At 40.2% G+C, this 27,891-nt stretch overlaps 4 protein-coding genes across 8 annotated transcripts in view; 1 reads left to right on the top strand and 3 right to left on the bottom strand.

The window, feature by feature from the left end:
* Positions 1–12,812, bottom strand: part of LOC115729503 — a 28,025-nt gene extending 15,213 nt beyond the window's left edge. The window contains exons 1-3 of one of the 3 annotated variants that reach the window (XM_030660128.2): positions 12,677–12,810; positions 12,512–12,591; positions 10,975–11,878 (exon numbers count right to left, since the gene is read on the bottom strand). In XM_030660128.2, coding sequence (XP_030515988.1) covers positions 11,085–11,878; positions 12,512–12,591; positions 12,677–12,771 — 969 coding nt within the window. In that variant the 5' untranslated portion in view covers positions 12,772–12,810 and the 3' untranslated portion in view covers positions 10,975–11,084. Of the gene's footprint in view, positions 1–10,974; positions 11,879–12,511; positions 12,592–12,676 lie in introns of those variants that run through there. The other 2 variants (XM_048273875.1, XM_048273874.1) reach the window with 2 other exon arrangements.
* Positions 1–18,751, bottom strand: part of LOC115729263 (protein AAR2 homolog) — a 31,202-nt gene extending 12,451 nt beyond the window's left edge. Inside the window, exons 1-13 of one of the 2 annotated variants that reach the window (XM_030659796.2) lie at positions 18,527–18,750; positions 18,204–18,286; positions 17,609–17,666; positions 17,433–17,492; positions 16,923–17,052; positions 16,473–16,696; positions 16,222–16,314; positions 16,075–16,146; positions 15,254–15,286; positions 14,962–15,102; positions 14,684–14,740; positions 14,001–14,096; positions 13,294–13,926 (exon numbers count right to left, since the gene is read on the bottom strand). In XM_030659796.2, coding sequence (XP_030515656.1) covers positions 13,885–13,926; positions 14,001–14,096; positions 14,684–14,740; positions 14,962–15,102; positions 15,254–15,286; positions 16,075–16,146; positions 16,222–16,314; positions 16,473–16,696; positions 16,923–17,052; positions 17,433–17,492; positions 17,609–17,666; positions 18,204–18,286; positions 18,527–18,622 — 1,185 coding nt within the window. In that variant the 5' untranslated portion in view covers positions 18,623–18,750 and the 3' untranslated portion in view covers positions 13,294–13,884. Of the gene's footprint in view, positions 1–13,293; positions 13,927–14,000; positions 14,097–14,683; positions 14,741–14,961; positions 15,103–15,253; positions 15,287–16,074; positions 16,147–16,221; positions 16,315–16,472; positions 16,697–16,922; positions 17,053–17,432; positions 17,493–17,608; positions 17,667–18,203; positions 18,287–18,526 lie in introns of those variants that run through there. The other variant, XM_030659873.2, reaches the window with a different exon arrangement.
* LOC115729662 (transcription factor MYB1-like) lies at positions 1,236–6,399 on the top strand. The gene is made up of 3 exons (XM_030660319.2): positions 1,236–1,569; positions 1,649–1,778; positions 5,904–6,399. The coding sequence occupies exons 1-3, from the start codon at positions 1,452–1,454 to the stop codon at positions 6,355–6,357; spliced, it is 702 nt and encodes a 233-aa protein (XP_030516179.1). The 5' UTR covers positions 1,236–1,451; the 3' UTR covers positions 6,358–6,399.
* Positions 18,752–20,571: 1,820 nt separating the features above from the next.
* LOC115729573 (pyridoxal kinase) lies at positions 20,572–27,246 on the bottom strand. 2 transcript variants are annotated; one of them, XR_007197350.1, is made up of 13 exons: positions 26,989–27,246; positions 26,114–26,207; positions 25,889–25,993; positions 24,850–24,933; positions 24,211–24,284; positions 24,005–24,069; positions 23,325–23,388; positions 22,368–22,433; positions 21,890–21,946; positions 21,647–21,691; positions 21,510–21,563; positions 20,825–21,081; positions 20,572–20,713 (listed from the first exon to the last, which is right to left on the bottom strand). XR_007197350.1 is itself a non-coding variant. In XM_030660220.2 (12 exons), exons 1-12 carry the CDS (start codon positions 27,073–27,075, stop codon positions 20,941–20,943), a joined length of 936 nt encoding a protein of 311 aa, XP_030516080.1. In that variant the 5' UTR covers positions 27,076–27,245; the 3' UTR covers positions 20,808–20,940. The 2 variants fall into 2 exon arrangements, 1 of the variants encoding a protein (XP_030516080.1); XM_030660220.2 differs by lacking the exon at positions 20,572–20,713 and having other exon boundaries at positions 20,808–21,081; positions 26,989–27,245.
* Positions 27,247–27,891: the final 645 nt, after the last annotated feature.

The following is a 27,891-nucleotide window of genomic DNA, read 5'->3' as shown; positions in this document are numbered from 1 at the left end:
AACAAGGAAGAAAGAACGGTACTTTTCCTTCTCAGAGGAAAAGCATACGACTAGGGAGTGGAATTAGAGTTTCCATTTACTAATCTTTACCTCTTGTGCCTTCATTTCACCAACCAATATGACTAGGTGGTTGTTGGAATGGCACAATAGAAGTGCAATACCTACACCCGAGAGATCACCAAAAGACCCAAGTCCTAATCATCTAATATATCCAGTTGGACCCACATTAACTAAAAAAAAATTAAGCCAATGAACTATGAGACAACTATGATATATAGTAACTATTTCTCTATACCATGGAGGTTGATGGAATATTATCGGCCAAATTGATGGGTAGAATCACAAAATATTGATAGAAGCTACTGCTCACATCAAGCCGATAAGGTCATTATTAGCGATGTTGGATAATAAATGAAGACTCGTATATTCATTAGAGAATTATCAAGTATTTAAAAGAATTTGACAGCCCTTAATTTGAGTCTCTATTTTTGGAAGAAACAAGATCGCTGCAAGTTCTAATTGTATGAAAGAACGGAACTCTAGTAATTTGATTATTATCTACAATAGCTAAATTGATTATCTCAAGATTACTCGACGGTCAACTTGAAGATTGACAACTATAGAAAGGGATCAATGCAAGCTAAAGAAGATAGAAACGAGCTATGAAAATCTCAAGAACATATTGCTTATGCAAATTCGCTTACTGACAAGTTATACACTGATTGTAAATCCATTTGAGAAGAGTACAAGTGTTGTAATAGTGCACGTGACTTACCAGCTTTGAGTAGAAGCGATGCAAGCTACAACTATATCGACTCAAAGAGCAACTGGTGAAATCCACCCTTATTGGTGATTGTTAGTTTTGTCGCGGCCTTCCTAAAAGTGAATCACAAGAAAAGAAAGCTAATAGATTACTAAGCCAAAGGCTTAGCGCGGACTCTCCGAAATCCATACCAATCGCAACTTTGGGATACACCTTGCCAAACTCTATCTCTGACCTTGCCAAATCTCTGAGCTTGACAGCAACTAAAGACATACTAAACAATCTCCATCTTAACTTGATTTTGCAGTCAACTCATAGTCTAGATTCACCGCTCGATATTGTCGCTCAATATGGACACTCTCCCGGCGCCCCCGATAGGGCCGGTTAGCCGCCACGGACATCTACCGAGCCCAAGCTACGCTAGCCATGCACGGCATGGAGATGGTCGTTTGTGGACGCTAGACATGCACGGCACTCGCTCTCACTCCCCTTTATACAGGTATTCTGGGCCAGATGGGCCTCACTGAACTCTGATCCCCTGCTTATATATAAATGGCTTTTTCGAGTGAACCTTCATCCAACGCATGCTCATCCTTTGGTCCTGAATCGTTTCTGCACCCAAAAAAAGCGTGTGTTGGCGCCCACACACGAGAGAGAGAGAGAGAGAGAGAGAGAGAGGAAGGAGACAATGAAGGGAGCAATAGGAATGAGAAAAGGTGCGTGGGCTGAGGAAGAGGACGTGTTGCTGAAGAAGTGCGTGGAAAGATATGGTGAAGGAAACTGGCACCAAGTCTCTCGCAGAGCAGGTATACTACTGATCACCCCACAGACAGACGGAGACACACAGATTTTAGCGAGTGTGCATCAATGGGTTTGTGTTTGCAGGGTTGAACAGGTGCAGGAAAAGTTGCAGGTTGAGGTGGTTGAACTATCTGAAGCCCAACATCAAGAGAGGGGCGTTCCAGGAGGACGAGGTCGACATGATCATCAGGCTTCACAAGCTTCTTGGTAATCGGTGAGTAAAGAGCTCTCCCAAGTTCGTGTTACTTATCACATATCATGTCATGTGCATCATCATGTCAACCTATCGATGCTAATGAAGCATATCTGTCTCTTCGACCATCTCTTTCGGGTCTTCCAATATTAGTTTCGCTGGCGGGATCATCACAAAAGATAGAATACAAAATTCGGTTTAGAAAGTATCGTATATAAAAGAGACGAGAAGGACTTGTTGAGGTCATGAATATGAAGCCCGTCTGCTTAAACATGCATTTAAAATCTGGCATATACATTGTACGAGATTTAGACGCGCCCTAAAATTTAAATAGTTCAAAACAGCTCTCGTAAGGCATTGATGAAAGAGGAAAAGTATACTTTTAATATAGATAATCAATTTAATGATTTTTATCAACGTTTCATATTTTTTGTTTCTTCTTTTTTTGCTTCAAATCAGACATGTTCGTTGTATTTCAAGAAATTTAGTGATCAAAATTCTATTCTAAAAGAATATTGATAAAGTACAGTTATGTTCCAATGTCTCTCTAAAGTTAAGTATATAATAATTCCCTGTGATATACAATTATTTAGTTCGAGTGTTTTAAGGGGAATTCTTTGGCTAGAGTTGTGAACTCTTTATAATTTAAATTTAAATTTAACATGTGCTAGTTAACAAAGATTAGCGTTTAGACACATTGGTAAGTGCAAAAGAGTAAATAAAAAGTTGTATAAACACGAACGGAAAATGACATGAGGCGGTTGGAATAGAATATGATTGTTTGGATTAATGCGGACAGTCTCGTGCGACTTTTTTCATTTTCAATGAATAGAAACTTTCACCCTTTTCATTTGAGATTTTTATTAGGAAAATTACCCAATTTTTTTTTTAAACCTATTGCAATTATGCTAATTTAGTCATAAATCCATTTTTTTGTCAATTCAGTCCTCATCTTTTTGCATTTGTATCAATTCAGTTCATTTGATCAACTGGCGTTGACATGGACAATTTTCAATAATATTTTATTCCTTTTTATTTTTTATTCTCTTCCTTTCTTTCCCCATGTGGCTAGCGGGTCACCGGAGCTAGCCAACCGCCGGTGAAGGCTTCGTGGCCATCTCTCCGCCTCACCCGCAGCCGGCTAGGGCTTCGCTGCACTTACCCAGTGTCCCGCGCACTCCGGCGATCCTCATCGGCCACGGGAGTGTGGAGATAATAAAAAAAATATTATAAGATTATTAAAAATTATCTACGTCAACCGCCACGCCGCCACGTCGGTGTCGACCTGCCAAATAAACTGAATTAGCACAAATGCAAAAATTTTAGGACTAGATTGGCAAAAAATAATAATTAAGAATGAATTGGCACAATTGCAATAAATTTATGATTTCTTTGATAATTTTCTTGATTTTGATTCATCAGTCCTCTTGAAGTTATTTCAACAACTCAATAATTAGTTAGGGAACATTTTAGCCACAGGGAATGTGGAAATAGGGTCCGAATATCCTTAGGTTGGGCCACTTGCTAAAATACAATAACTGAGTTTTGGAATCCTAAAATTTGAAATAAATACCCTTCAGTAAACTTCAACATCAAGAAAAAACAGTGCTCTCAATACTCGACAAGCGTCCAAGGATCAATTCAACGAGCTTGAGTGTGGAAGCAGCTCATTTTTACATGAAGTCGACTTAGCTTTACGTTTGGCTATCATTAGTCAACGGAACATTGATGGTCTTGGAAGCACCTAGTTACTAGTCGCTTAAAACTGGCGAAGTCCAGAAGTTCTTTCAAAACAACTTTCATTGTATTAGAATTTGTCGCGACACCAAAGACGAGTGGTTGAGGCACTACAGAAGTAATCTCAAACCACATAAATGTCATTTATCTTAGATGAAGATGATTCAACTCCCAAAATGGTGAAGCACGATTAGCATATTCGTTATAAAATCTTCTGTCATAAACTTGTTTAGGAACTTAATTTTTTTTTTTAATTATTTGCAAGGAATGAACTAGTGACCAATACCTTGCTGAAATGAGGAGGCAAAGAAACTGAAAAAGGAAAAAAGTCTGGGTAGCTAGGGCGAGTGGCGCAAAGGTACATCTTGATTTGGAAAACGAAAGAATGTTTGTGAAAATGAACGTACAGATATTTATTGGTTCGTACTCTTGCCCACCACACAGCCAAGGGAGGCCTCCGAAAAATGCTTCTCGTCATTATGTCGGGTCACATAAATATACCAGAGCAACGAAAAAAAGACTGAGCTTTTGTAGGGTGATCTTATTGGTGAAAGCTACAATATGTAGAGTTTTTTTCTTCCCCTCAGAAAGACTTTTTATAGGGTTTAGATGACTTTTATGAGCAACTTAGTCTTTTCATATCCGTCTAATGTTTACAATGTCACCGAAATCGGATTATAATTCCTCAACAAAGTATGGGCGTGATCACCACGTGAAGCCAATGTGAAATTTAAGCGGACCACGTCAATGTCATGTGCTAAATATACGGCGGCTGATCGGCCGTCGTTTTGGCATTAACTAAATAATTTTGATATTCGTCGACGAAATTCATATTTTCCATCTGAGTAGAGGTAATAAGTAGTTTAGGGTTAATCTGTCATTTACCGATAAGACAGCGTGAAGAGGAAACTCTAACTGAGAATGAGATTGATCGATATTGCCTATTGCGTAACCCAAGATTGCATATGCATAGTCTCTCTATTTGTTGTTCATGTCGAGGAAGATTTGCTGCAATCTGGGTCATTTAGTTTCAAGGTCTTGTGTGTTGCCATCAGTGAATTTTCCGTCACTTCATTTTTTTTTGTTTTGTGTGTGGCGAAAGTATAGACTTTTAATTGAGGGTAATTGTCTATGTGCCATCAATTTTGCCAAACCAGTCCAGACTTTTAGCGTCTTCGAATTTTCCTTGTAGAACTTTCTTGTTTTTTTACAGGGAAGGTTGGCCAACAGATTCAATTGATGAGAGAGGCAGAGAGATCGATGTAGAAGCAATGCAACAAACTTATTAAGTGTCGTGTCCAAATTGTGTAGGGCGAAAAAATTACCAAAAAATTCTAAGCCTATTGTAATAATATCAATTCAATCTTGATTTTTTTGGCTAATTGAGTCATAAATTTTTTGTATTTGTGATAATTCAATCCATCCGACCAACTTTAGCCTTCTGGAGTTGACGTGTATGCCCGCACCGACGTGGCAACTTTTATTAGTATTTTAATATCTTTGAAATTTTTATTTTTTTTTCATTTTCTTTTTTTGCTTCTCATTCTTCCCCCAGTCGGTCGCCGATCTAGTGGCAAGCGCCAACGCCGGGCAAGGTCGAGCTCGCATAACCATGGTGAGGCTTGTCCTTGCCTAGCGATCTCGCCCTCTCCTCCGGTCGGTCGTTGATCCAACCATCGGCTGGAGGAAGAATATGAAGAAAAAAAAAACTTCGAAATGAAATTCAAATATCATTTAAAAAAGTTCATGTCGGCATCAGCCAACTAAAGCTAGCTGGATTGATTGAATTAATATAAATGCATAAAATTTAGGATTCAATTGATAAAAAAAAAAATGTAGAACTGAATTAGCACATTACATAGGTTTAGAACTTTTCGGTAATTTTCCATATGTAGGGTTTTTTAATGAGTTAATGAAACGTTACGAACAATTTTAACAAAAAATTGACTATTCTTATCTAATAATAAGCCAATGGTGCTCGTTAACAACCAAATAAGAAAATATTGCAATTTCCAATGTTGACTGTCCTCATAACACGTACAACCAATTGTTTTTTCAATATGGAAGATTATATCAGAACTGTACACTTAACAAGTGCCTCGAAACACTAATTAATAGAATTCTTAAGAATAGTTTAGTAACTTGCTTTGGAGGTGAGGGATGGTCTAGTAATACTCGTTGACATTTCCAGATGAGAGTCACGAGTTCAAACCTTTTTACAACTGTAGAACAATTTGGTTGTCCATGCTTGTCTTTTCGATTGGGCATAATTATCAAATTCCAATTCATGTGTATGATGACGGAAAATAAGTGTTCCATTTCGCTTTTGATGGTAACCAATGTTGACCTAATGAGCCATTCCCCCGTAATCCTCGTATTATGGATACTAACTTGTCCAAGTTCATGCAGATGGTCACTGATTGCGGGGAGAATTTCGGGAAGAACCTCGAACGACGTCAAGAACTACTGGAACACGCACTTGGCCAAAAAGGTCGTCCATCACAAGCCGGACGGAGACGACCCGCCCGGGAAGTTCGCCGCCAAAGTGAACGTCATACGGCCTCGACCTTGGACTTTCTCGAAGAGCTCGGCATGGTTCAATGGAAAAGCCACGCTGGTGGCTTCAAGGACTCCATTAGGTGGAAACCATGGACAACCATCTCCAGTGTTGTCTCATCAGGACAAGAAGAGTGCATGGTGGGAAAACCTGTTCACTGACAGCAGCTTCGACGAAGGACAGCCGGACGCGAGCTCATGGCCTCAGGAACTTGCCATGGAAGAGGGGCGAAATGGTTGGAACAATCACTCTTTCGACGCGGACATTTGGGAACTTCTTGGGGCAAACCCTCAACCCGTGATCTAGCCATGAATTTGCTCAATCGTCTAGCTAGCTATTTCTACTAGGGCAAAGACAAGTCATTTATGTCTAATCGTGTTGTTGACATCTAATTTTGTTGGTTTTATTCCAATTTAATCTATTATTTTCCTTTTGTCTTAAAATAGGAAAAGGCCCAAATTCAATTTGCCTTTACCCTTATTTATTGCAAATAAGGAAAATTAAATTTTTATTATTTTATTTTATTATTATTTTCAGTTATCCTATTTTTATCTTTTTGAAAAAAAATATTAAAAAAAAAAAAGAGAAGAAGGATCAGATCGGGCCGGGTCAGCCCAGGTCCACGCGGGTAACCCGGCCCGCGTCCGTTTCCCCCCAGCGAAGTGGGCCTGCACACTTTTTCTTTATTTTCTTCCAGCCCACTTTTCCTTTCTTTTATTTCCCCAGCCCATTGCCCTTTCTCGTCGGCCCGAATGGATCAGGCCCATTGTAGCCTGCTGGCCTCTCTCTCTCTTTGGCATTTTGTCGAACAGGATAAGGGCGCCACGGAAGCTGCTGCCGAGCTGGGGAGGAATCTTGCAGAGACTATTGCAGGGAATATTGCAGGCCAAAATGGATCGTGATTGGTCCTAAGCAACGGCAAGGTGACCAGCTGCAGGATTCGACCAACCATTGGCTCAGAGGGGCGATGGTTCATCCCCAAAAGCCGACTAAAAAAGGAGGGTCAGATCAGGAAAAAGGAGGAGGCCGAGAAGGGCTGACCTTGAAGGATCTTTGAGAGAGTTGAGCGACAAACCGAGAGTTCTAGAGAGAAAGTGAGCTCGAGATACCTTGAAGGAGACTTCTTCTATCACTTGCCACCCTTATCTCGCGGTCGTTTGACTCCGTGAGTCCTACGCAAGTAGCTCTTTGCCCCTTCGCGAGCAGCCAGGTTGCTCGTTCTACTGGCTGAGCGTGAATCGTCGGGCCGAGGGCCATCCCTCTGTCCGGCGAATCTCCGGCCAGTTTTCATGGTCCATTAGCTTCCTCTATGTCTTTTTTGAAGTTCTAGATCAAGTAGATCCTTTGTCTTGTCTTGTTTTGGGCTCGTTTTGGTGTCTTGATCGTTGTATCTACGCGAGCGGGTCGGTCCATGGTTGGTGCAGCCGGCCAACGAGGTTTGAATATGAGCATCCAACCCGTATGCTCGGCCTGGGTTCAAACCCAGTTTTTGTAAAAACAAGCTGGACCCGCTGCTTTGATGCATGATTTGGTCATGTTTTTTTGCGTTTTAATAGTTTTTACTTAGTAATATCATCCCCGGAATGTAGTAGTTTACATCCATGTGTTAGTTTTCCTTCGATTATGCTCAAGGACGGAGAATGGAGGCCATGAAAATCCCATCGGAAGCTGGTCCTAGGCGTTTCGTGTAGGTAAGGCGCTCGACAAAATGTCTGAAAGAAGAACTCCTTTAATGAGCAATCTGACGACATTTTGGTGGAATCGGGTGGGTGCCGGGCTAGGTCTCGGTCTGGGTCGGCGCACGGGTATCCAGCGCTAGATGGCGCTGTTTGGCCCCTTTTCTTATTATTAAAAATATTATTTACATTTCAAAAGTAAAAAATATTGTCTATTTTTTTATTTTCGCGGTCCGAGACGACAGCTCGATAGCGACGGCAGGGGGCGATGGTTGCGATGGTGGTCAATGACGGTCAACGGCTAGCGATGGCGATCGGTGGCGGCGGGCGAGTGGGCTGTGTCCGTTGGCGGTTGTGGGCTGTGGTCGGCGGCGGTGCTGGATTGTGGGGGACGACGATCAGCGGCAGTCGAGGGTGGGTAGTGGTCGTTGGCGATGACCACCAGAGGTCGGCAGTGGGTGATGGGTGGCGGTGGTCGGGGAGACAATGGCTGCGGCCGGCGGTTGGCAATAGTTAGCGGTGTTCGCTAGTGGAGCCGGGTGCGATCGGCGAAGGTCGACAATGGGCGGTAGTTGGCAGCAGGGGGCGAGCAACGGGTGGCGGCGGTCGAAAGCGACGAGTAGCAGCAATAGCGAGCAGCGATGGGCAATGACCGGCGGAGGTCTACGATGAGTTGCAGCTTGCAATGGTTGGTGATTGGCAATGGTCGCGAGCGGTAATGGGAGGCGGCCGGTAGAGGTCGACGATGGGCAACGAGGAGAAGGTAGATGGCGGTGGTCGCAGGCGACAATGGGGGGCGACCAACAGTGGGTGGCAGTGGTCACAGGCGACAATGGGGGGGACCAACGGTGGGTGGCAGTGGCTACGCGAGGAGATGGGCGACGATGGAGGTCGGTGGAGGAGCGCATGGTGAAAAAAAGGATGATGGCGTAATAAAAAAAGGGTAAGGCGAGAAGTACTTCTTAAGTTTTTTTTTTTTTTTCGAAAAATACTTCTTGAATTGAGAAGTAATTTTTTTTAACTTCTCAAATTAGGGAAAAAATAATTTCAGAAGTAAAAATTCACTTGAAAAGCAGAAATTCCTTTCAGAAGTAAAATTTTTTACTAAACGGACTTACGCTTCAGAAATTAAATTACCAAACGAATTTACGCTCCAGAAGCACTTTTGGAGCGAAAATTCATTTCCATAAGTGTTACCATGCACGTCCTTAGGCAACACTTCTGCTTCAAAAATCAACTTATAGCAAGAAATTGATCTTTCTACTTCTGCTCCCGAAGTTAATTTCTAATCAGAGAAATTCATTTTTTAAGGGTTTAAAATCTCTCCTTCTAAAATATTATTAATATAAAATTTTCGATGAAATTATTTTCGGCAGCCGAAAATTTCTACTTCATTTTTAAACTTTTTAAATTTCTCTTAAAAAATAATTTTTATTATTAAAAAATATTATTTCCTTTTTAAAAATGAAAAAAATATTTATTTTTTCCTCCTACCGCTAGAGACAGTGACTTGGCGGTGACGGGCGATGAAGGTCGACGATAGACCGTGGCGGTCGGCGTAGGTCGGTGGTTGACGGTTGGCGGTGGTCACGGCCTGTGGAGATCGGCAATGGTCGGCATATGGAGGCGGCCGGCAGAGGTCGCGGGCGGAGGTCGGTTGTAGGCGATGGTTGGTGGTGGGAGTCGGTTAGCAGGTGACGGCGGTCGCAAGTGGCAGTGGGTCGCGACCCGTGGAGGTCTGCACTGGACCGTAGTGGACGATGGTCGGCAGTTGGCGATAGTCTTGGGCTCAGATGGTACGCGCAAGCGGCGGTGTTTGGTTGTCGGCAGTGGATGGCGGCGAAAGTTAGCAGAGGTGAGCGTGGTCAAAAAGAGTGTGCAGGCATAATGAAAAAAGAGTGAGACGAAAAGTACTTTTTTGATTTTTTGATTTTATTTTTTTGGTTCAAGAAGTGTTTCTTTAATTGAGAAGCAACTTTTTTTAACTTCTTAAACTGGGGAAAAAATAATTTCGGAAGTGAAAATTCACTTTAGAAATAGAAATTTCTTTCAAATGTAAAATTTTTTACCACACGAATTTCTGCTTTAAAAATTACATTACCAAATAGATTTCTACTTGATAAGCACTTTTGGAGCAAAAATTCAATTTCAGAAATGTTACTAATGGCACCCTTAATGTCTCATCCAAAATTCTTGTGATGTCCTCTTAGATCTACCAATGTCGATATAATAAAGGTAACACCCGATGGGATAATGTGTTTAGTTGACTTTTGTTTTGACTTTTTACCATCGTAATTGCCGGTTTGAGCCTGGAGGCCCTGTTGGTTTTAGTCTTGTCCGCAAGGTACCTTGTGCAATCTGTTTAGGGAACACTGTCTAGATTTGGCGAAATTAGATTTACAGCTACCCAATGTGCTTGCGACACGTGTGATGACAATGGGTTCAATCAAAGACATCATGCTCCTATGTTGTACTGAGCTTTCGAGAGACTCAAAAAGAGGAGCAGATGCCCAATCAAGTCTTGGACCACTCGACGAACCACCGGTTGGTTCCTTTGAGTTATTTTGACAAATAAGAAAGCTGTCCCTAAACTTTATTCTGTCCCGTTTATGCCTTCACAACTTATATCTCCGTGCCCCAAATCCTTGTCCTTGGTGCAATATTTAGGTGAAGTTTAGCCATACCTGAATCACTACTCACCAGAGTCAAAGAAGAGCAGTGATGAGTATTATTCAAGATTTATTGTTAGTGATGGGATCAAAATAAATTTGAAACCTGCACACTAGTTCGATGGATTGTGGAAACAATAACCCAAATGGACAGACGTTTCAAACAAATCAAAGTATGGGCCGTGCTTGGCTTGAATCTTTTCCAGGACTCGAGTACTTCCAAGAGGCCTTTGAGCACAGGTAGCAAACCAAGTACACTGTAGAACTAAAAGGCTTATTCTTTTCAATTGGCACAATTTGTTAGTGCTTTTTCTTATCACAATTATGGCTTAAAATCAGTAAACATGGAGAATCTTGCATGTAATCTCAGTTTGGCAAAAATAAAACAGCATTCTGGTGTCTACTTTTATCTTAACTTACAAGACCTGCTTCCCTGCTTCCAGATTTCAGAAGATTAAACTCAGTAGCCAAACCCAACCTAGAGCTGTACTGTTTCTCTATCTCAATCAACTATTGTAACACATCTTACTTGTATGAATAGTACCGTATCGACTATAGAACAACCAAACCAATCAATGGAATCATAGAATTATGCTAAGCACCCAGTAATCAGAACACAGGTGGTTCAATGGTCGAAAAGAAGCAGCTTACACAGGTAGTTTTGGCATTGAAATTGAAAAGAAGCTACTTAGCGCTTTTGTGCTTTTCTCCTCCTGGATTGCGCCTTCTGCCATTTCTTCCTCGGAACGAGCTTGCTCTTTGGTTTCAGCTTCAATTCAGGCGAGAACTTGTAATTCGGATCCCTCATGCGTGCTTGGATATCCTTGAAGAACTGCATATTCAACCTCTTAGGTCCTCCCTGTCTGAGTTCCTCGTACTCGGGTCCAGAAACTATATTCTCGAAAGCACCAATTAAAATGTCCACGTCACTCATGACTTCCCACACGTTAACATACCGACCATCGGGTCCCTTTTTCAATTTCTTCAAGGCATTCTCAACTGCTATTTTCCGGGCTTTCTTCCCAGGGGACAACTCTTCTGGTTCATTTTCAGCTTTCAGCAGCTCTGAGATCGTCCTGTATTTCGGTTTTTCCTCAAACTCAAATAACTTGTCTATGTACTTATCACTGGCTTCATTGGGGAATGCTTCAGTAGGAATGTCGTTGTCGTCGTCGCACTCACTGCCGGTCCACAATGTCTTCTCCTCGTCACTATCAGACCATATACTATGTAGTTCATCACTATCATCTGCATCAATCAGGTCAGAATGCTCTTTCGCCTCTTGCCTGACTTTACGAATCTTTCTTTCAAGATTGTTCTGACTCTTCTCATCAGTTTCGCCTTCATCCTCACTTCCTGTCCATACGGAAGTGTCTTCTTCCATCTCTTGCCTCCAGGATTTCCTGAATTCTTCATCTCCTGGCTTACCTCTGTTAAAGAGATTGTAACATCTGCGCTCATCACCAGCATACATACGTGATGCTGCAGAGATAAGTTACACAGTATATGGTAAGCTTAGCATAATCAATTAAATAAAGGAAGAAAAGAAACAAGAGTCTGTCCTCAAATTTTGAACTGGCAAAAAGATGCAAATCAGTCTGGGTTGCCAACTCATGTCCTTGAGGCAGAGTCAACAGCAACAAAAACGAAAGAGGAACTTGTCAAAATTATTTCAACAGCAAATAAAGTGCAATTTGTATTATCGCAACTCAGTTATGTCTCATGCCCTAACATCCTCCCCTCCCGCTTTTGTTTTAAATTAATGACATGCAACCGTCCTCCTTCAAAATTTCAACTAGAAACAGCAAAGGACGACATTTTCGAGGGAAATAATGACCAGGATACAGTCATGAATCTCATCCTACCGATCCTGAATAATGAATATAACATCTAGCACCCCCCGTGCATGATTATTAGCTAAAAGGCTTCATAAAGGAAAATTCACAAGCATGTGATAGGCACGTCAACGCTCAACGAAAGGCCTCCTCAATAGCAGCTTGCACTTCCGAATAATGAAACGGAATCGTCCAACTCGCACACTTAAACGAAATTTACATGCAGAAACATAAAGCGAACTGCCCCAGATTAAGAAATCCAATCTAGAAAAACCCCGACCTTGAAAAACGGGACAAGCCCCGCCAGGGGAGCGGCTCGTTCTTGAACTCGGACCCAATTCTTGGCAAAAGCATTGCGACCTGAAAACACGGTCAAGTTAGAAAGAGAAACGAAGGGAAAATGTTCCCGTAAGCTACGAACGACATGCAATCAAAAAGTTATGACCTTTGAAGAGACGGAAACACAGTCAAGTCTCTTCTTCTGCAAAAAGAAGAGAGAAGCGAGTGGGAGGCTCGGGAAGAGAGTCTAAACGGGGTCATCCCAAATCTCTGGCACCTCCAAGACTGCCGATACGAGGAGCATACGATTGCCGCAAGCGATGTCCGGGAGCAATGGGTGCCTGCGTGTGTAAAATATTTTGGTCTTCGTAGCGAATCCCACACGAGATTCATAAGTACATGGAAGTGTCCACATACAAAAGTTATTTGCTTTGTCCGGGAGAGATGTGTTCGGGTGTAATCTATCGAGAAATGAAATCGAGTTATTCATTTTTGCACCTACCATGCTATTGAATTCGTCTTGCACCTACTCGAAATTGATCGTGTTTTACGCTAGCCAAAAATCATATTTTGAATCGTCGTGATCTGATGTATTTTCATCACTCTTAAAAAATTTTCCTAATTGTCAATTTCTGGTATTAAAAGCTCTCGAAATCAAACAACTTTGACACAAATAAAATTGAAACAAATAAAATTGAAGACACGTCGATCGCCAGCATCAATAGTGATATTACCCCCGAAGGGTTTGGAAAAATAACACCATCGCCTCTAATTCTCCCGGCAGATAACAATATATCAAGCAATTTGCTTAATACTCGCATTCACCCCAGGAAATGAGTTGCAAAAGTTCATTACTGAATCAACTCGATACGGATAGTTTATCCAATCCATAACAAAATGACAGTGCTTTTGCTTCTCGGGCCATCGAAGAAGATACCATGATTGCATCGCCATGAAATTGTTGCAGCTTCAACACATGATTTGGCTCACGTTTCAACTGGTCTTCATCAAATCTGGGGGAAACTATCTGATGAAAATATACATGACTTCCACACACACACACACACAAAAGAAGTCTTCAGGAGCTTCTATGATGTCATGCAACACTTTCCCCGGTCATTACTGACTCGATATGTCAAATCCTACTGCCAGTCAACCACTTACAATAAGAGAAGGAGAGCCAGGGGTTTAATCACACACTTCTATTTACAGGGCATCCGACCGATCATGAACTGGTAAAGTTTCAAAAGCATAACATTACGTGAACTTGATTAAGAGATGATTCTATTGCAAGTTCTCCCTAGATGCAATGACATGCTTCGTTATGAAATAGAGCAGTAGACTGATGCGCATGCTCCCGCTGTCACAGCCGCACTACAGATTTTGGTCGTCAATAATTTCAATGGTGGGAGCAAACTGTAAAGGCGAAAAGAGAGGGGAAATCTTAGTCAGAGAGAGAGAGAGAGAGAGAGAGAGTCTGCAAGGCTTACTTCATCATCTTCATCGAAATACATTCCATCAACAGCACTATTTTGCTGGAACTCCCATCCAAGAGCATTCTCAAGTAGTTCTTTAAATTTCCTCGTCTACAAAGCCAAACAACCCCTCTAAGGAATTCCTTCATATCCATTTAAATAAGGTTAAGTGACTAGCAAGTAAGCAAATCGCGATCAACAGCTGCTAGATAGGACGCACAGAACTCGAACAAGTTTCTTTCAACGAAATTCTCCCCAGGGCCACAGGAGAACGTCTAATTACAGTCGGGGCAAAGTTACTATTGTGGATAGCTGAAGCAAGTTCAATGGTTCAACTCCCATGAGAAGCAGGAGAAGAAGCAATTAAGTCCGGACGCAATTGCAAAATTTTGATATATGTTTTACTAGTCAATTGTATTTATGGTACACACTCTGCTCACACAAGCTCAAAAGTAGATAGAAAACTAGAATATTGGAAGGGGAACATATCATAACGGTTTAAATGGACATCAGATTTGGTCCTCACTCGGATGCATACGCTTTTAAGGACCCCTCATTAACGTGAAAAATTATTACCAGGTGACTGTGACAACAATCATATCATCTCATGCCATTTTAAAAGAAGGTGCAATTCTTGTATATCATCATTAAAAGAGCAATGGCAAATAACAGATAAGGTCAAGGCTCAGAAAACCAACCCAAGATAGAAGTTCTCCATCAACAACTGGAGCACCTAGCACCAACGAAAAGAAATCCTGAAATTCAGAAAAGATATTGTCACAAGTTCTAAACTTCAATTTGGATTGACGAATGATACTCAGTTTAATCAGAAGACAACCAATAAGACAGCTCACTCATGAACCCATAAGGACTCAACATGAGTTTGCAGACTCGAAAATACTGAGGGATATGAAGTATAAACCCAACATGGAAAAGAAGCTAAAACTACAGAATGATTATCACCTTATCCCATTACCTTGCAAAGTCGGTGCAAAAAGCTATCGGTAGAAAACCACAAATCATCCAATAGCGCTGATGTTCCCTGCTCTGTATTCCTGTTGTCTGCAGTCTCCTTTTGAAGTCCGTGCTTGAGCTGATAGTAGATCACCCTAACAAACTGAAACAAAATTTATTTCCATTTGTCAATACTGGAGGTGTCGTGACTGAGCTCGACCAATATGGGGAGTAAAGCCAATGGGCATCACTTCTTAGAAATATAATCCAGTGTGCAGTTAAGAAACAACATTTAAAGAGTCATAGACTTGCACCTTTGTGAACAGCTGAGTTCTCGTCTGGAAAGGCTGCTCAAGTATCACAGAAAAAGCAGTTAGGATTGCGCCAGATGCTATAAAACTGCTAATGTCAGGAATGAAGCACTACGTGCTGACAGTAGTTCCATAAGTCAACTAAGTTTATAAATTAACACGTATTCACTTCCTAGTCTCGTTGCACCTTCCGAGCACATGCTACTGCCAGTGGCCTTCTCATAAAGCATGACTTTAACAGATCCAACTATTATATGGCTATTTTATAAACAATAATCAAACGTATTGAGTTAAAAAGGAGACTAAGTACCAGCCACTCGAGAATTAGCCATATGGGCTTTTGAGAAACTATGTCCGGATCTAGTGGAGCATTTGCCAAAGTACTTGAAAGCCGAAATTACTTAAAGTTGCTCTGCAGAGATGCTTTTGTAGTTTTATCTTGTTCTCCCAAACATTTCTTATGACTCCCATATAGTATAGATACCCACACACGCAAAAAATAAATAATAATAATAATAAATAAGTAAATAAATAACTGCACAATATAAATGCTTGGCCCATGTCTAATACCCCACTGCTAAACATATCAGGGGAAGCCCTGCATATTTCAAAACCAAGATTATACACAGTACAGTGTGACAAATGTAAAAAGCAGTCAGTGGTAAAAAGCTTTCCACAAATGGCAAAAGTAAAACAGGTAGATTGGGAGAGAGACAGCGAGGTTCTTACTCCCAAAAACATAGGCATGAATATTCTAACATCGACAGCAAAAACAACATCCAAATCATGATGGAACATATGAAACTATCCAAGGAAACACTTACAGCTTCAGTGCAACCAAGCAAAAGGCCAACCAAAGCTTTCCACTGGAAAAATGATTCCAATGATTGTCCCATCTGAAAAATCTACAATATCAGCCATAGAGCAACTCATTTACCACGTCAAAAGGAAAAAAACAAATCAGTCATTACCAGAAATGCGATAAAGGAAAATTGGAATTCCCCAAGAAGCAAGTCTTCCGAGCCTCCAAATTCTGTTGCAAGTATGGTTTCGAGCAATAGTGTCTGGACCACACAGAGAAAAATACAGAATGATCAGCAACTACTGCATCAATTGATATCATGGAGCTACAATCCACTATGAAAAGCACACACATGAAATTTTTTCTAACATAAAACATTGACATCTGGCCTGCAGTTTCCATATTTCGCAAGAAGAGTACCTTGTCGAGATTTAAAGAAGTAAGTTCATGGCTTTCAATTCCTTGGCGCTTGACAAAGCGGGGAATGGATGTGTAATAACATCCCCTACCCTGAGACATGTCCTCAGTAGCTGAACCCTTCTTTGTTGTCAGTTGTTCATCTAAAGCTTTTTCCATTGCTGTTTTTGGGGTGTTCTTTAAGATCTCTGACTCACTCGTGACCGTGATTTCTCCTCCAATGGGTTCTGAAAACAAATGAATCATCCATGATAATATTTCTTGATTGGACATTGCATGGAAACTGGAAAGCATATGTATCATCGAGAGAAGAGATAAAAGACATATGAATATGGATGCAAAACAAGCATCAATAAATACTAAAAGTGCTCCATCACCAAGTGAGAAGACACCTCGGTGACAGACAAGATCTGCAAAAATTAACAAGAGGTTTCAGGGTGGTAAAATGCATACCAAGTCTTTGAATAGTTTCCTTAGTAATGTAATTGGATAAACGCTTCCAATCTCCAAATCGGTTCTGATCATAAGGACCCAGTTGTCTATCGAACTCCATACTTCTTACTGCTTGACAATACCTCTCTGCCTTGACAAAGTCAACAGGAGATGACGTCGTGTCAGGGATCATTCCATGAGTGTCTAAAAAGGATATCTCATTCATGCAAAATACAAAATTTTTAGTAGAAAAACTATAATTTTAATCGCCCCTTAATCTTAGATGCATTATTGTCCACCTTTTATAATAAGATCAGATGGCCCACCCACTTCCCCCGAGTAGAATATCATAAACTCGCATCATGCTTCTGTCACTTCAAGCATCATGTAATTCAACAGAAGCTAAACTTTTATGAATCGTAGAATTGTGCGTTAAAATATGAAAGGGCAAGTATCAGCATCCAACTCCATATTTGCAGGCGCATGTCATCCACACAGAGGAAAAAAATGCTCAAGCTTTCAGCAACAGACCTCTTCTTCAGACACACTAGCTAATCGCTCTTCTTCAGCATTCCACCTTCGAATGACAACCTGGTCAAACATCATCACCAAGAAAGCTAGTTGTGACGAAAAACAAATCGCATTAATTTCCAATATAATGACCTGTCTAGGCGGTAACCAATGGAAGACTCCATCAAATTCCATACCTCAGACGGACCAGCATCAACAAAAAATCCTACAATTGGTGAGAACTCTTTGCCATCTCTGCAGGCCAATAAGACATTCAAGTACATGAAGTTTCAAATTAGTATAAGATGATTGACAATTAAGCAGTTGCCAATCTGCTATGACTCAAGCATTTGAGACCAATTCACCAATGGAGAAATGGCAGCTTTACAGAAGCTACATTAACTTTTAATCTTCTTAAAGCGAAGCACTTAACACGAATAGAACAGAAAGATAGCACGGCAAATTACAAGACAGAGAGGTATCTCAGAGTTCCAGACCCATGAAACAAGAAAATACAACGCATTTGACAAACTTTCAACAGAAAGAAAAAAAAAATGACGTTTTGATACACCTTCGGAGTGATTCAGGATCACCACCTACTTCAACCTATCAAAATAACTTAACTGATTTATCCTGCTACAAAATAAAAAAAATAAAAAAAAAAAAAAAATTAACTCATCACCTAATACTAACAGGATAACATTGCTCTATAAAGTAAACAAAATGAAACCAACAGAATACCACCATGACTGATTCAACATAAAGGACTATCGACTAAAGTGCTAAACCGACCTGCTCGAAGAGCTGTAGTAGACAAAATGAATACCGGGAGGAATCATCTTAAGCCCCTTGAAAGCAGGTCCAATAGAAAACATCTGCAGCAACCCGTATTTCACAGAATCAACAAATAGGGGAAACGAAAAACGATCAACAGTGCTCATTGCCAAACAAAAGCTAATGCAAAATATAGCTGTGCCAATTGCCGATGCGTGAAAAACCAACCAATTGCGGCCATTTCTACCGCATGCGACCATCACGAGAGCTCTAAACCAAAGAGAAATGCGATGACGCGTAACAATGAACCCCAATCAGTACTCGAGTGAGCGACAGGCGACCTGAGTATCGATGCCGAGGAGAGTGTGCTGAGGAACGTCGAGAAGAAGCAGCGTGACGCCTCGCCTCACGAGCTCCAGAGCTGTGTCTGCGTCCATTGTCGCGAAACTGAAATTGAAATCGAGTGGGTTCTCTTCTCTTCCCTTCCCTTCAGGATATGTTTGCTTCTTCTTCTTCTTCTTCTTCTTCTATTGCGATTGCTAATGCTGACTGCGAGCTCCAGAAGCCTCCGTCTGCATTGTCCCTCCTCCGGAGTCTTCCTGTATTAACAGTGCTCCCCCCTGCGACGGCAGTCGGGTATACTTCGGGTCAAACTCTTGGGCCGAGTTGAACCGGACCCAACTAAACAGTGTGATGTTAATTCCAAATTAGAGGGAAATTGGTTCGGATTTTATTTTTTTGTTACATCCTTTTCATGTCTCACATTTCATTTTTTTTTCAAAACCAGAAGTACTTATTTTTATTTTTCTGAGATATACGGAAGTTAAAGCATTCGTGCCCGATTTCAAATCTACTCGACAAAAGGAAAAAAAAAAAAGTAAAAGGAAAAGCAATACAAATAATTCCTAAATTTTGGCTCAACGTGCAATGTGATCCCTGAATTTTTAATTGGTTCAATGTGATTTCCTAACTTTAACTCAACGTGTAATGTAATCTTTAAGCTTTTAACTTATTCGGTGTAGTTCATTTTTGTCATTATTCCAAAGTAAAATATATATACACACACATATGTTTTTAAGTATAACTCCGATGTATTTATTATAAGACAATTGAATCAGACTGGAATGGAAAGGAATGAATTGAGAATAAATGAGAATTCCGATTCCCCTGTTTGATCCGGCATGAATTTGAAATTTCAATTTCGACCATTTGTTTGCTTCTATCACGGAAACAATAGACACTTTTCATTTTCTATATTTTCATCCGATAAACTGTTAATTACGGCCGGAGCACTTATAACAAATTGTGCTCGCTTCTTGTTATGTTCAAAGCTATTTTCTTCCAGGCACCCAGTTGCCATCACTAGCTATTTTTTCTTTCTTTTTTAGAAGAGCTCCTCAAGATGAAATTAATGATATTCTTAATCCTAAGTTTGAGAAGCTAAACACCCTTTTCTCTCATCTGTTCCAGCGGGAACAACGAGAATCTTGGACAAACAGGACAAATGCGCTCAGAAAGAAAACCTCTTTAAGGAAAAAGAAGGCATTGATGTTCGAGCCCGGCAAGAAATGCCCTTTTTCATTGGTTAAAGGAGGGAATCACAGTCCCTTCGGAACGAGAATTCCCGAGTCTGATTAGCATATCTTAGTCACTCTTTTAAGACCAAACGGAATTCCAAAGCAGAAGAAAATACTTTTTTTTTTCCTCAAGTCCATCTAAAAAATATTTTAAGCAATAAGTAAATAACTGTGTGCATTTAAATTTAAAGGCAAAACCCACCAAAAATCTCAAACTATACTCAATATGACATATTTACTCTAAACTTGTTTACTTATTCCACGGCAAGAATTTCATACTTGTACCTGCGTAATATATTTACCCTCTATCGAAGTTCCGTCAATGAGAATCGTTGAAATCCTACCTACACGAACACTGAAAAGCAAACGATGTTGACATAAACTTCAACGGGATAAATGTACCACATAAGTATAATTTTAGATCTTTAATGTCGTAAGAAAAAGTTCAGGATAACCGTGTAACAGTATGCATATTTTCAATTTCTCATGACCTTTTCCCTAAATTTAACCAAAATGTGACTATTTGGATAATTGATTAAATAAATAACTAGTTATTAAATTGAAAGTCCGATTTCCTCTCGACTTTTATACAAGTCATTCGGTTCAATTCGGTTAGTTTGACATCTAACTAGAACCGACATGGACGCCGGAGGTTTATGATTTCCGTTTTCTTTTCTTTTCTTTGCTACCATTGTACAAAGCGCCCATCTCTATCAGCCATGAAGTCCGATATATTCGTTTCTATAGGGTTGGAAGTATACTTTTCCGTAGATTAAACTTTCTAGATATGCAATCACAACTTTTTTTTCTTAAAATAAAGCCCTCAAACTCTCTAAAAAGGCGAAATATGCGCATCCATTGCTCAAATGATACCAATTGTGATGATGGCCCCCTCCCCCTTGAACCATTCCAATTTCCACGTACCCCCTTTGCTGGACCCTAGTTCGAAACCTTCAGAGGACCGTGAACATGTAATTGATCTCCATTGTCAAATCCGGCCTCTGAAGGAGGATCAGACGAGGTGAGTATCGGATGCACAAGCAAATAGAGAAGAACACTAACCTTTTCCCCTTTAATTATTGCCACAAAACCAAATAAAAGTTCGAAGCACAGCCCAGAGCATAAAATCAGTCTTATAACTGATACAATGGTGAATGACATTGGACAACAAATAGTGCCTAGTTGAATCTTTCCGCTTCGAAATTGACCTGTGGGTTCCGAACATCATCTTGACTTTGAATCAATCGAATCTCCAAGCTGCTCGATTGTGGGTTGAACTCGGCACTTCTGTAGTCGTTCACTGTTCTCTGAAGTACTGCCTGCAAATAATGGTAGAAGCCCCACAGTTGATAATGTTTATACCTCGAAACGATGCGAACAAGAGTCAATTTATTTGATCCTAGTAAAAATAGGATGTGGCCAATCTATTGACTTTCAGTTAAACTTTCTTCTAAAGAATTTGATGCTGCATTGTATATCGTCCACAGATGGTGTTTGGTGACCTACGTGTGTGAATGCATGTGGATGGAAGAAGATGGCCAGTGAATGTCGACCCCAAGTGGCTAGATAAGAACAGATAAACATTGTCAAGCTCAACATCTGACTCTGTATCCAGCGAGCCTCCAAGCTGAGGATAGGAGTAGGATATGACGAATTTTGGAAGATTTCTTCTCCTATCCTATCCCATTACTATAATTTCACACGAAAGACCAAACACAACCTAAAATAGAATAAGATCCATAAGCACCTGTAAGCTTGACACCGCAAGCTCTGCCGCCTTATCAAGGTTGTCAGGATGTTTCTGCAAAAACCAACAATATTGGGTTCAGGGAGAGTAAATTACTGCGAGTAAGGAAAAAGCAAAATTCCAAAAGTGCGCAATACATTGCTCCATCCAAGAAGAAGTGCAGTCATGAGATCTCCCGTTCCCTACAATCGCATAAAAGTATTTGTAATGTATCAGTGTAAGAGTTTTCAGAAATGCTAGACTGCCAGTGAAAAAGTAACAAGGAATCACCCCCAGAAATCCTGTGGGTCAATTCCAACTATGTCTTAATTCGTAATTATTTATTCGTCAGATGCTTGGTCCCTTTCAACCAGTACATTGAGAAATAAAGGAAAAAGTACCGTGAAATAAGCAGGAATTTTTGGAATCAAGATCTTGAATTGCTCAGGAGCCTGACCCTAAAAAAAAGCAAGGGAGTCAATGCACTGTTACTACCAAAGGATAAGTAGCACTCTATTGATGTAAACAAGGTAAAGTAAGAGACACAAGATCACTCAATGCTCGAGATTCTTGACACTCAATGCTCAAGTTTAGAACATACTTTTGTGTTTCAGCAAAGAGAAGAACTATTCAACAATGTTCTTTTGATTAGGGAGATATCCAAATACCAGAATGGAACCATATCATCAAGGAGAGCTACTACACATGATCACACATGATAACGCATCAATAAACGAAATCCACCAAGAGATAATGCTGCATTTCTTATGGTAAAATGTCCAAACCTTTACATAGTCTTGTATTACCAACAAATGTCAGCATTTAATCAAAACCACTAATTTTATGAGCACACAAATCATAGATGGCATAAAAACTCACCTTTTCCTTTTGATGACTGCCTATGAGGAGCAGGTTCCCATCTATATTTATACTTGTAATCACAACCTGAGATTAATCAGAAGACGATTAACCTTCAAGCGAGCAGGAAAAATAAGATTCAGAAAAGATCGTTCATTGCAGGAAACTTGTGGAAAGACTAAGAGCTGGAACTGAGCTACTGACAAGCATGTCACTTAAAAAAAAAAAATCACACACTGAGCAGAAAGAACAGGGAAATCCTGCACTAGGGAGCTACAATTTCTCTACCAACCTTAGAAAAACATCCAGGAAATTGTAGGAGCAATGAAGGCTATACCCGGTAAAAAACAATTATGCGGCTTTAATAAGAGAGCAAAGACGCGGGATGGTAGACATCATTTTGAAGTTACACCTGTTATAGTTGAAGGATAAGTGCCCAATTACAGTCACACATAAATCCATAGTAAATGTAATGGCTGCAACAAAGTCTTTGAATTTCAAGCAACTTTAGGAATGTCCTTATTCTTTGCTCTTATTGGGGAATACAAAAACTTCTCCATGCTTCATAATTATATCATGAGATCATTCTATGTAGCTGGTGCAATTGGCAAGCAAGACACATTAGAACTTCTCTATATTATAAAAATCATGAAGCTTGGAGAGAGAGATTTCTGGAAAGAACACAAAGCCGAGGGGTGACAAGGGCATAGTAAGTGTTGTTTCATACTAGCATAACTTTTTGGGAAAGCTTTCTCTGGCCAAAACTTTACGATTGGGTTGAGCCAAGCTCCTGTCGTACTACATGTTTCCCAGTGCGCAAAACACAAACTAACATTGCCAAGAAGACCATCACTATGCATAGGTAATGCAACATTATATATTATTCAAGCCCTCTACAGAGTTCCCAACATCAAGAATATTATCTGCTACATGAGTGATTCACAATAAGAGAAACTAGAAATAAAATTACAATGATACCTTCGAAGGTCCAGCGTCATGAAGCTTATTACAAACTTCCCTGCCATCCCTTTCAGACACTATCCTGAGACAAAAGAAACAAAGAAATCAAGCGAAGGCACAAGATTTGCACTCCTAAAAGCAGAACAAGATAATCACATCCAAATATTACACTGCAAGAAAAATTGCAGACAATTGTTTAATAAAGTGACAATTACAAGAAACGAAAGAAAAACCAGGGCTGTAAATGTTTAAACTGTGAAAAAGAGAAACATTAGATGCATAGTATCTCCTAACAAACTGTTCTGATTACACTAGATTACGCAAGCTTTTAGTTTGTGCAACATGTACCCACATGGTAAGTGCCAATGTGCATATGTGCAAGTGTTCCTCATTTTTGCCAGCCAAGGGAGGCAATGGAAACTAGAAATATGTCATCCCCTGGGAACTGATGCCATTTTAGTTAATTTGGAAGCAAAAAACCGGTGTGAATAGTAAGATACCCATAAATCTGAAAATGCTTCACTATTTTGTCGTATGGTCTAGCTTTGTGTATGTGGGTAAGATTATCTATTCAACACAAATAGATTGATAAGGACATTAAACTTGGCATTAAACAGAACAGTGGAACCAAGAATCGTACCCAAACCTTTCCTAGAGTAATTAACTAAAGTTGATTTGGCATAAGAATAAGAGGATACCTATACCCAGTCAAAAGTTCGGCTTCAAATTGATTAGGAGTCAACATTGAGGCCACTGGAACAACCTATACGAAAGAAGTATCAATATGTGAAAAAACAGACTGAACCATTAAGTTGGAGAACTTCTGAATGATCATCCAACTTCTATTTCCATGACATCAGCAAAAATTTCAGCCAGCTTATGCATCAACAGCTGCTCTTCTCACCTTCTCCCGGTAGACTGTCACCAGCTCCTGAGGAATATAAAGCTTCCCTTCATCACCCATCACAGGATCGCAGACTAGACAAGTATAGCAAGTTTTACAAGACGCAGTTAGTGCCTTGGTCATTTCTGTTAGTTTAAATAGATGAGGAATGACATGCTGATCCCAGTATCCAGCAGAAACAGAAAACTGCACTTATTGTCAGACAAAATTTTATAAGCTTTCGATAAATAGACGTATCCCGTATGTTGACATCATATTTAAGGGAATTGCCTCAATATGCCTTAAATTTGTATGGTGACTGGTGAATATGGTGTTCAAATACTTAAAGGTACTATCTGATTGCGAAATTATCAACAATTAGCACAATCAGAAGGAAAGCAAATATAGCCATTCTGCACTATGTCTCTCAAGAAAGATTTGATTTATTTTTTCCCTGTTGATCTGAAAGCACTATGATATAGGTTATGCTTTTCTTGGATGCGAATTATCTGAAAAGAGAAATAGATCTACAAGCAAACCCATAATACAAGAACCTTCACTAGAAAACCATTTTTTTGTAGCTATGGGGGCAGAAGCACGTGCTCCTGACACTGATCTTCAAAGCTAGCGACCTCTATCTATTATGACAGATGTACTCACCATACGTCAGTTTAGGGTTTACAGAACGGAGTTTGTTGACGACTTGCAACACAGTATTCAAGAATGAAACTGAACCAATATAACCTGCAAAGAATAAAAAGTACGATCGAACTTACAAAGAATTCACTAGATCAAACTTTACCTCACCACTAGAAGGTGACTTCAACCGCCCAGGGAACAGAATCCAAATAAGAAAATAATTCCAGAAATTGTATTTAATGTGCCAGACGAGAGCATGTCAAAGTCTAATGTGCACCAGATGTATGCCTTGTGAAACAGTTTCTCAGGATAATTATTTTTTCTGGGTTACACTAAATAGATTGACTGGATGAAGTATGCGAAGATGCCAGCAAAAAGGGCAAATTATGATGAAAGCGTTTTGGCATTTTCACTGAGAGAGACATTCCGGTAAATCACTCCACCAACAGCCAATAAAACCCACCCTACTCCTACCACGACATTTGCACATTTAGAAGCTCCAACATTGACCGTATTATCAAGATGATTAGCTACTAATGTTAGTAGCTCCCACAGGGAGCTTCAAATTAAGCGCTTCCACAGGGCAAACATCCCCTGTAAATAGTCTTATTGCAAACACTACCATCTTCCAAAAGACAAAAACCACAACCTAACCCCCCCTACTCCTACCGCAACATTTGCACATTTAGAACCTCCGACATTGACCGTATTATCAAGAGGATTAGCTGCTAATGTTAGTAGCTCCCACAGGGAGCTTCATATATTAAGCGCTTCCACAGGGCAAACATATTCTGTAAATTGTCTTATTGCAAACACTACCATCTTCCAAAAGACAAAAACCACACTATTTCCCTCTCCCTCTCTTGCTCTCCCTCCCTCCCTCGCTCTCCACATATGCATGTACGTGCCACCAAGTCTAAATGCAGAAGGAAAACAATCAATCTTTTTAAGAGATGTAGCAATTATATGATCCCAAATACACATTAATGTGAAAAAAGCAACCAACCGGTAGACAAACCTGCAGAATCCCAATAGCTATATAAAAAGTGAAGTCACATACCTGTCAACAAGTGCGTATAATATAGTAGATCATTCGCTTCAAGGCCTTCAATTAGTTCCCATAATTGTTGTCCATTCAAGACTTGACCCTTAAAAGTTGGGTAACCTGAAAAGAAATCTAGCTAATTATGCCATGCCCCAAACTCCAGTAAAAACGTGAAGTCACCCGTGCTTACAAGTGACACTGAATCCTATTCTAGAGTATAGGACCTCGGTAGTAGCTAACCTGTGTGGTTCGAGAACTGTACTGAATTGATGGGGTCAACGTCGTAACCCAACAGCTGCAAAGGGAAGACGGCTGATTTGTTGCCAACATATCCCTAAGGAAATAGACAATGTAACTAACGTTAAATTAACTACTCCACACCACACCAATTCTCCGATGTAATATTTTTTTAACGCAACTCACATGTGCATCTCCACAATAATAATTGTGGAGATGAACCGGTGATCAGTTCTCTCTCATCAAGTGAGCAGGATAAACAAAAAAAAAAAGTGATAAAGTGGAACACTTGCGATGTAAATTCCCAAAAAAGTGAGAGATTCTCACTTGTCTCGAGCAAAGAAGGAATACGTCCAGCTTCCAATTTCAAAGAACTGTTCGAAGAGCTGCACTCGACAAACTTAATCCCTACCAGTTACCACCGAGTCACTATCAAATCTTGATTACAAAGATTAATATGATGAACTGCTTGCTTTTAGACGGCTTAGAAAAAGCATTTTCTGTCTTAGGCCCCGTTTCGAGGAGTTTCACAGAAGCTACCAAGATTAATGCCCATCAAGCGTAAATCCTCGTCCAGTCAACGACGTTCATCCGTATTGAGTAACATCATCAACAAAAATCCGATGACAAACACCAGGGCCCCCAAAACATCACCAATTAACTACAAGCCAATGACTGCAAATACATATTCTTTTCTCACAACATAAAAGCACAAGCAAAATAGTCAGCTCCACTTGGACATCTGGATAAATCTCATTTTCTTGTCGGAAGCACAACAAACAGAAAATTCTCGTCCACACTTCCCCAATAGAAGTCCTTTCCCAGTCACTTTCGTTCTAAACAGTAACACAAAATGAGCAAACACAATAAACGCCAACCTGAACAGTATGCGATTGGATGCTGAGGACTCGACCGGTCTCCGAAGGCAAGGCCAGAGCGAGGATCGGAGGCACTATTCTCGACATCCCTCGGACTTTGTGCGATGTTCGGAGTCAGGTCGGAACCGGTCCGAATCAGTCGAGAAAGGAGCTCGATTCCAAAGTCAAAAGCGCATGGAAATTTTCCCGAGAAAAATGTCCGACGGGAAAATGCGAGCGAAGGACTCCGACGACGAAGAGTGTAGAGATTGCGTGGGGAGTTTATACTGAGACTAGTCTCGGGCGGGCGCCATGTGACCAATTTACCATCTTGACCCGGGAGACTTTGTCGCGCTTCGCTCTGTTGCAAGCAGGGAGATGGAGGGCAATAAAGAGATTTCGCTCTAAACGAAATCTGATTCGGTTAGGTCAGCTCAAGGATTTTTCCATTTACCAATACGCAAATTATTTTGATTATTTGGCCGTAGTTACGAGGAATAATAATTTTCTATGACGAATCTTTGCGAGACAATTTTTGCTCCAACCAAGGCCATCGACCTTTTGCCAGATTTTGTATGTCGAAATTCTGTCCACATCCTTTCATCTTCATGTTAGGTCATTGCTGACGTCACCGAATTTACCTACCCTCCCGCCTGTGTGTGTCTTTTTCTTTTAATTTTTTTAATTAAAAAAATAGAAAAAGAATAAATAAACAAAAAGGAAACAAATTTATAAAAAAAAAAAAGGTGAAATGATGAAAATGCTTTTGAAATCAGTATATTTTTTTTAGACTTTATTGTCATTTCATGCCTTTATTTGAACAATGCTCACTTCATATCCTTATTTAAGTGCACTTCGGGTTCTTTTGGAAAAAAAATTTACTTCATGTCCTTATTTAAGAAAATAAAGGCATTCGGGCCTTAT

This window comes from Rhodamnia argentea, chromosome 2, assembly GCF_020921035.1.
Source record: "Rhodamnia argentea isolate NSW1041297 chromosome 2, ASM2092103v1, whole genome shotgun sequence".
Lineage (NCBI taxonomy): Eukaryota > Viridiplantae > Streptophyta > Magnoliopsida > Myrtales > Myrtaceae > Rhodamnia > Rhodamnia argentea.
The sequence above is the reverse complement of the archived record's forward strand: the minus strand, read 5'-3'. Positions and strand labels throughout refer to the sequence as shown.

Excerpts from the sequence above, each read along its gene's own strand:
- LOC115729662 (XM_030660319.2), top strand. The coding sequence starts at position 1,452 with ATGAAGGGAGCAATAGGAATGAGAAAAGGTGCGTGGGCTGAGGAAGAG. Across the intron at positions 1,570-1,648 it reads CCAAGTCTCTCGCAGAGCAG|GGTTGAACAGGTGCAGGAAA; the intron begins GTATACTACTGA and ends TTGTGTTTGCAG. Across the intron at positions 1,779-5,903 it reads CACAAGCTTCTTGGTAATCG|ATGGTCACTGATTGCGGGGA; the intron begins GTGAGTAAAGAG and ends AAGTTCATGCAG.
- LOC115729573 (XM_030660220.2), bottom strand. The coding sequence starts at position 27,075 with ATGTCGAGAATAGTGCCTCCGATCCTCGCTCTGGCCTTGCCTTCGGAG. Across the intron at positions 23,389-24,004 it reads GAACTTTTGACTGGGTATAG|GATAGTGTCTGAAAGGGATG; the intron begins GTATCCTCTTAT and ends CTTTTGTCTCAG. Across the intron at positions 21,564-21,646 it reads TTCTTCTTGGATGGAGCAAT|AAACATCCTGACAACCTTGA; the intron begins GTATTGCGCACT and ends TGGTTTTTGCAG.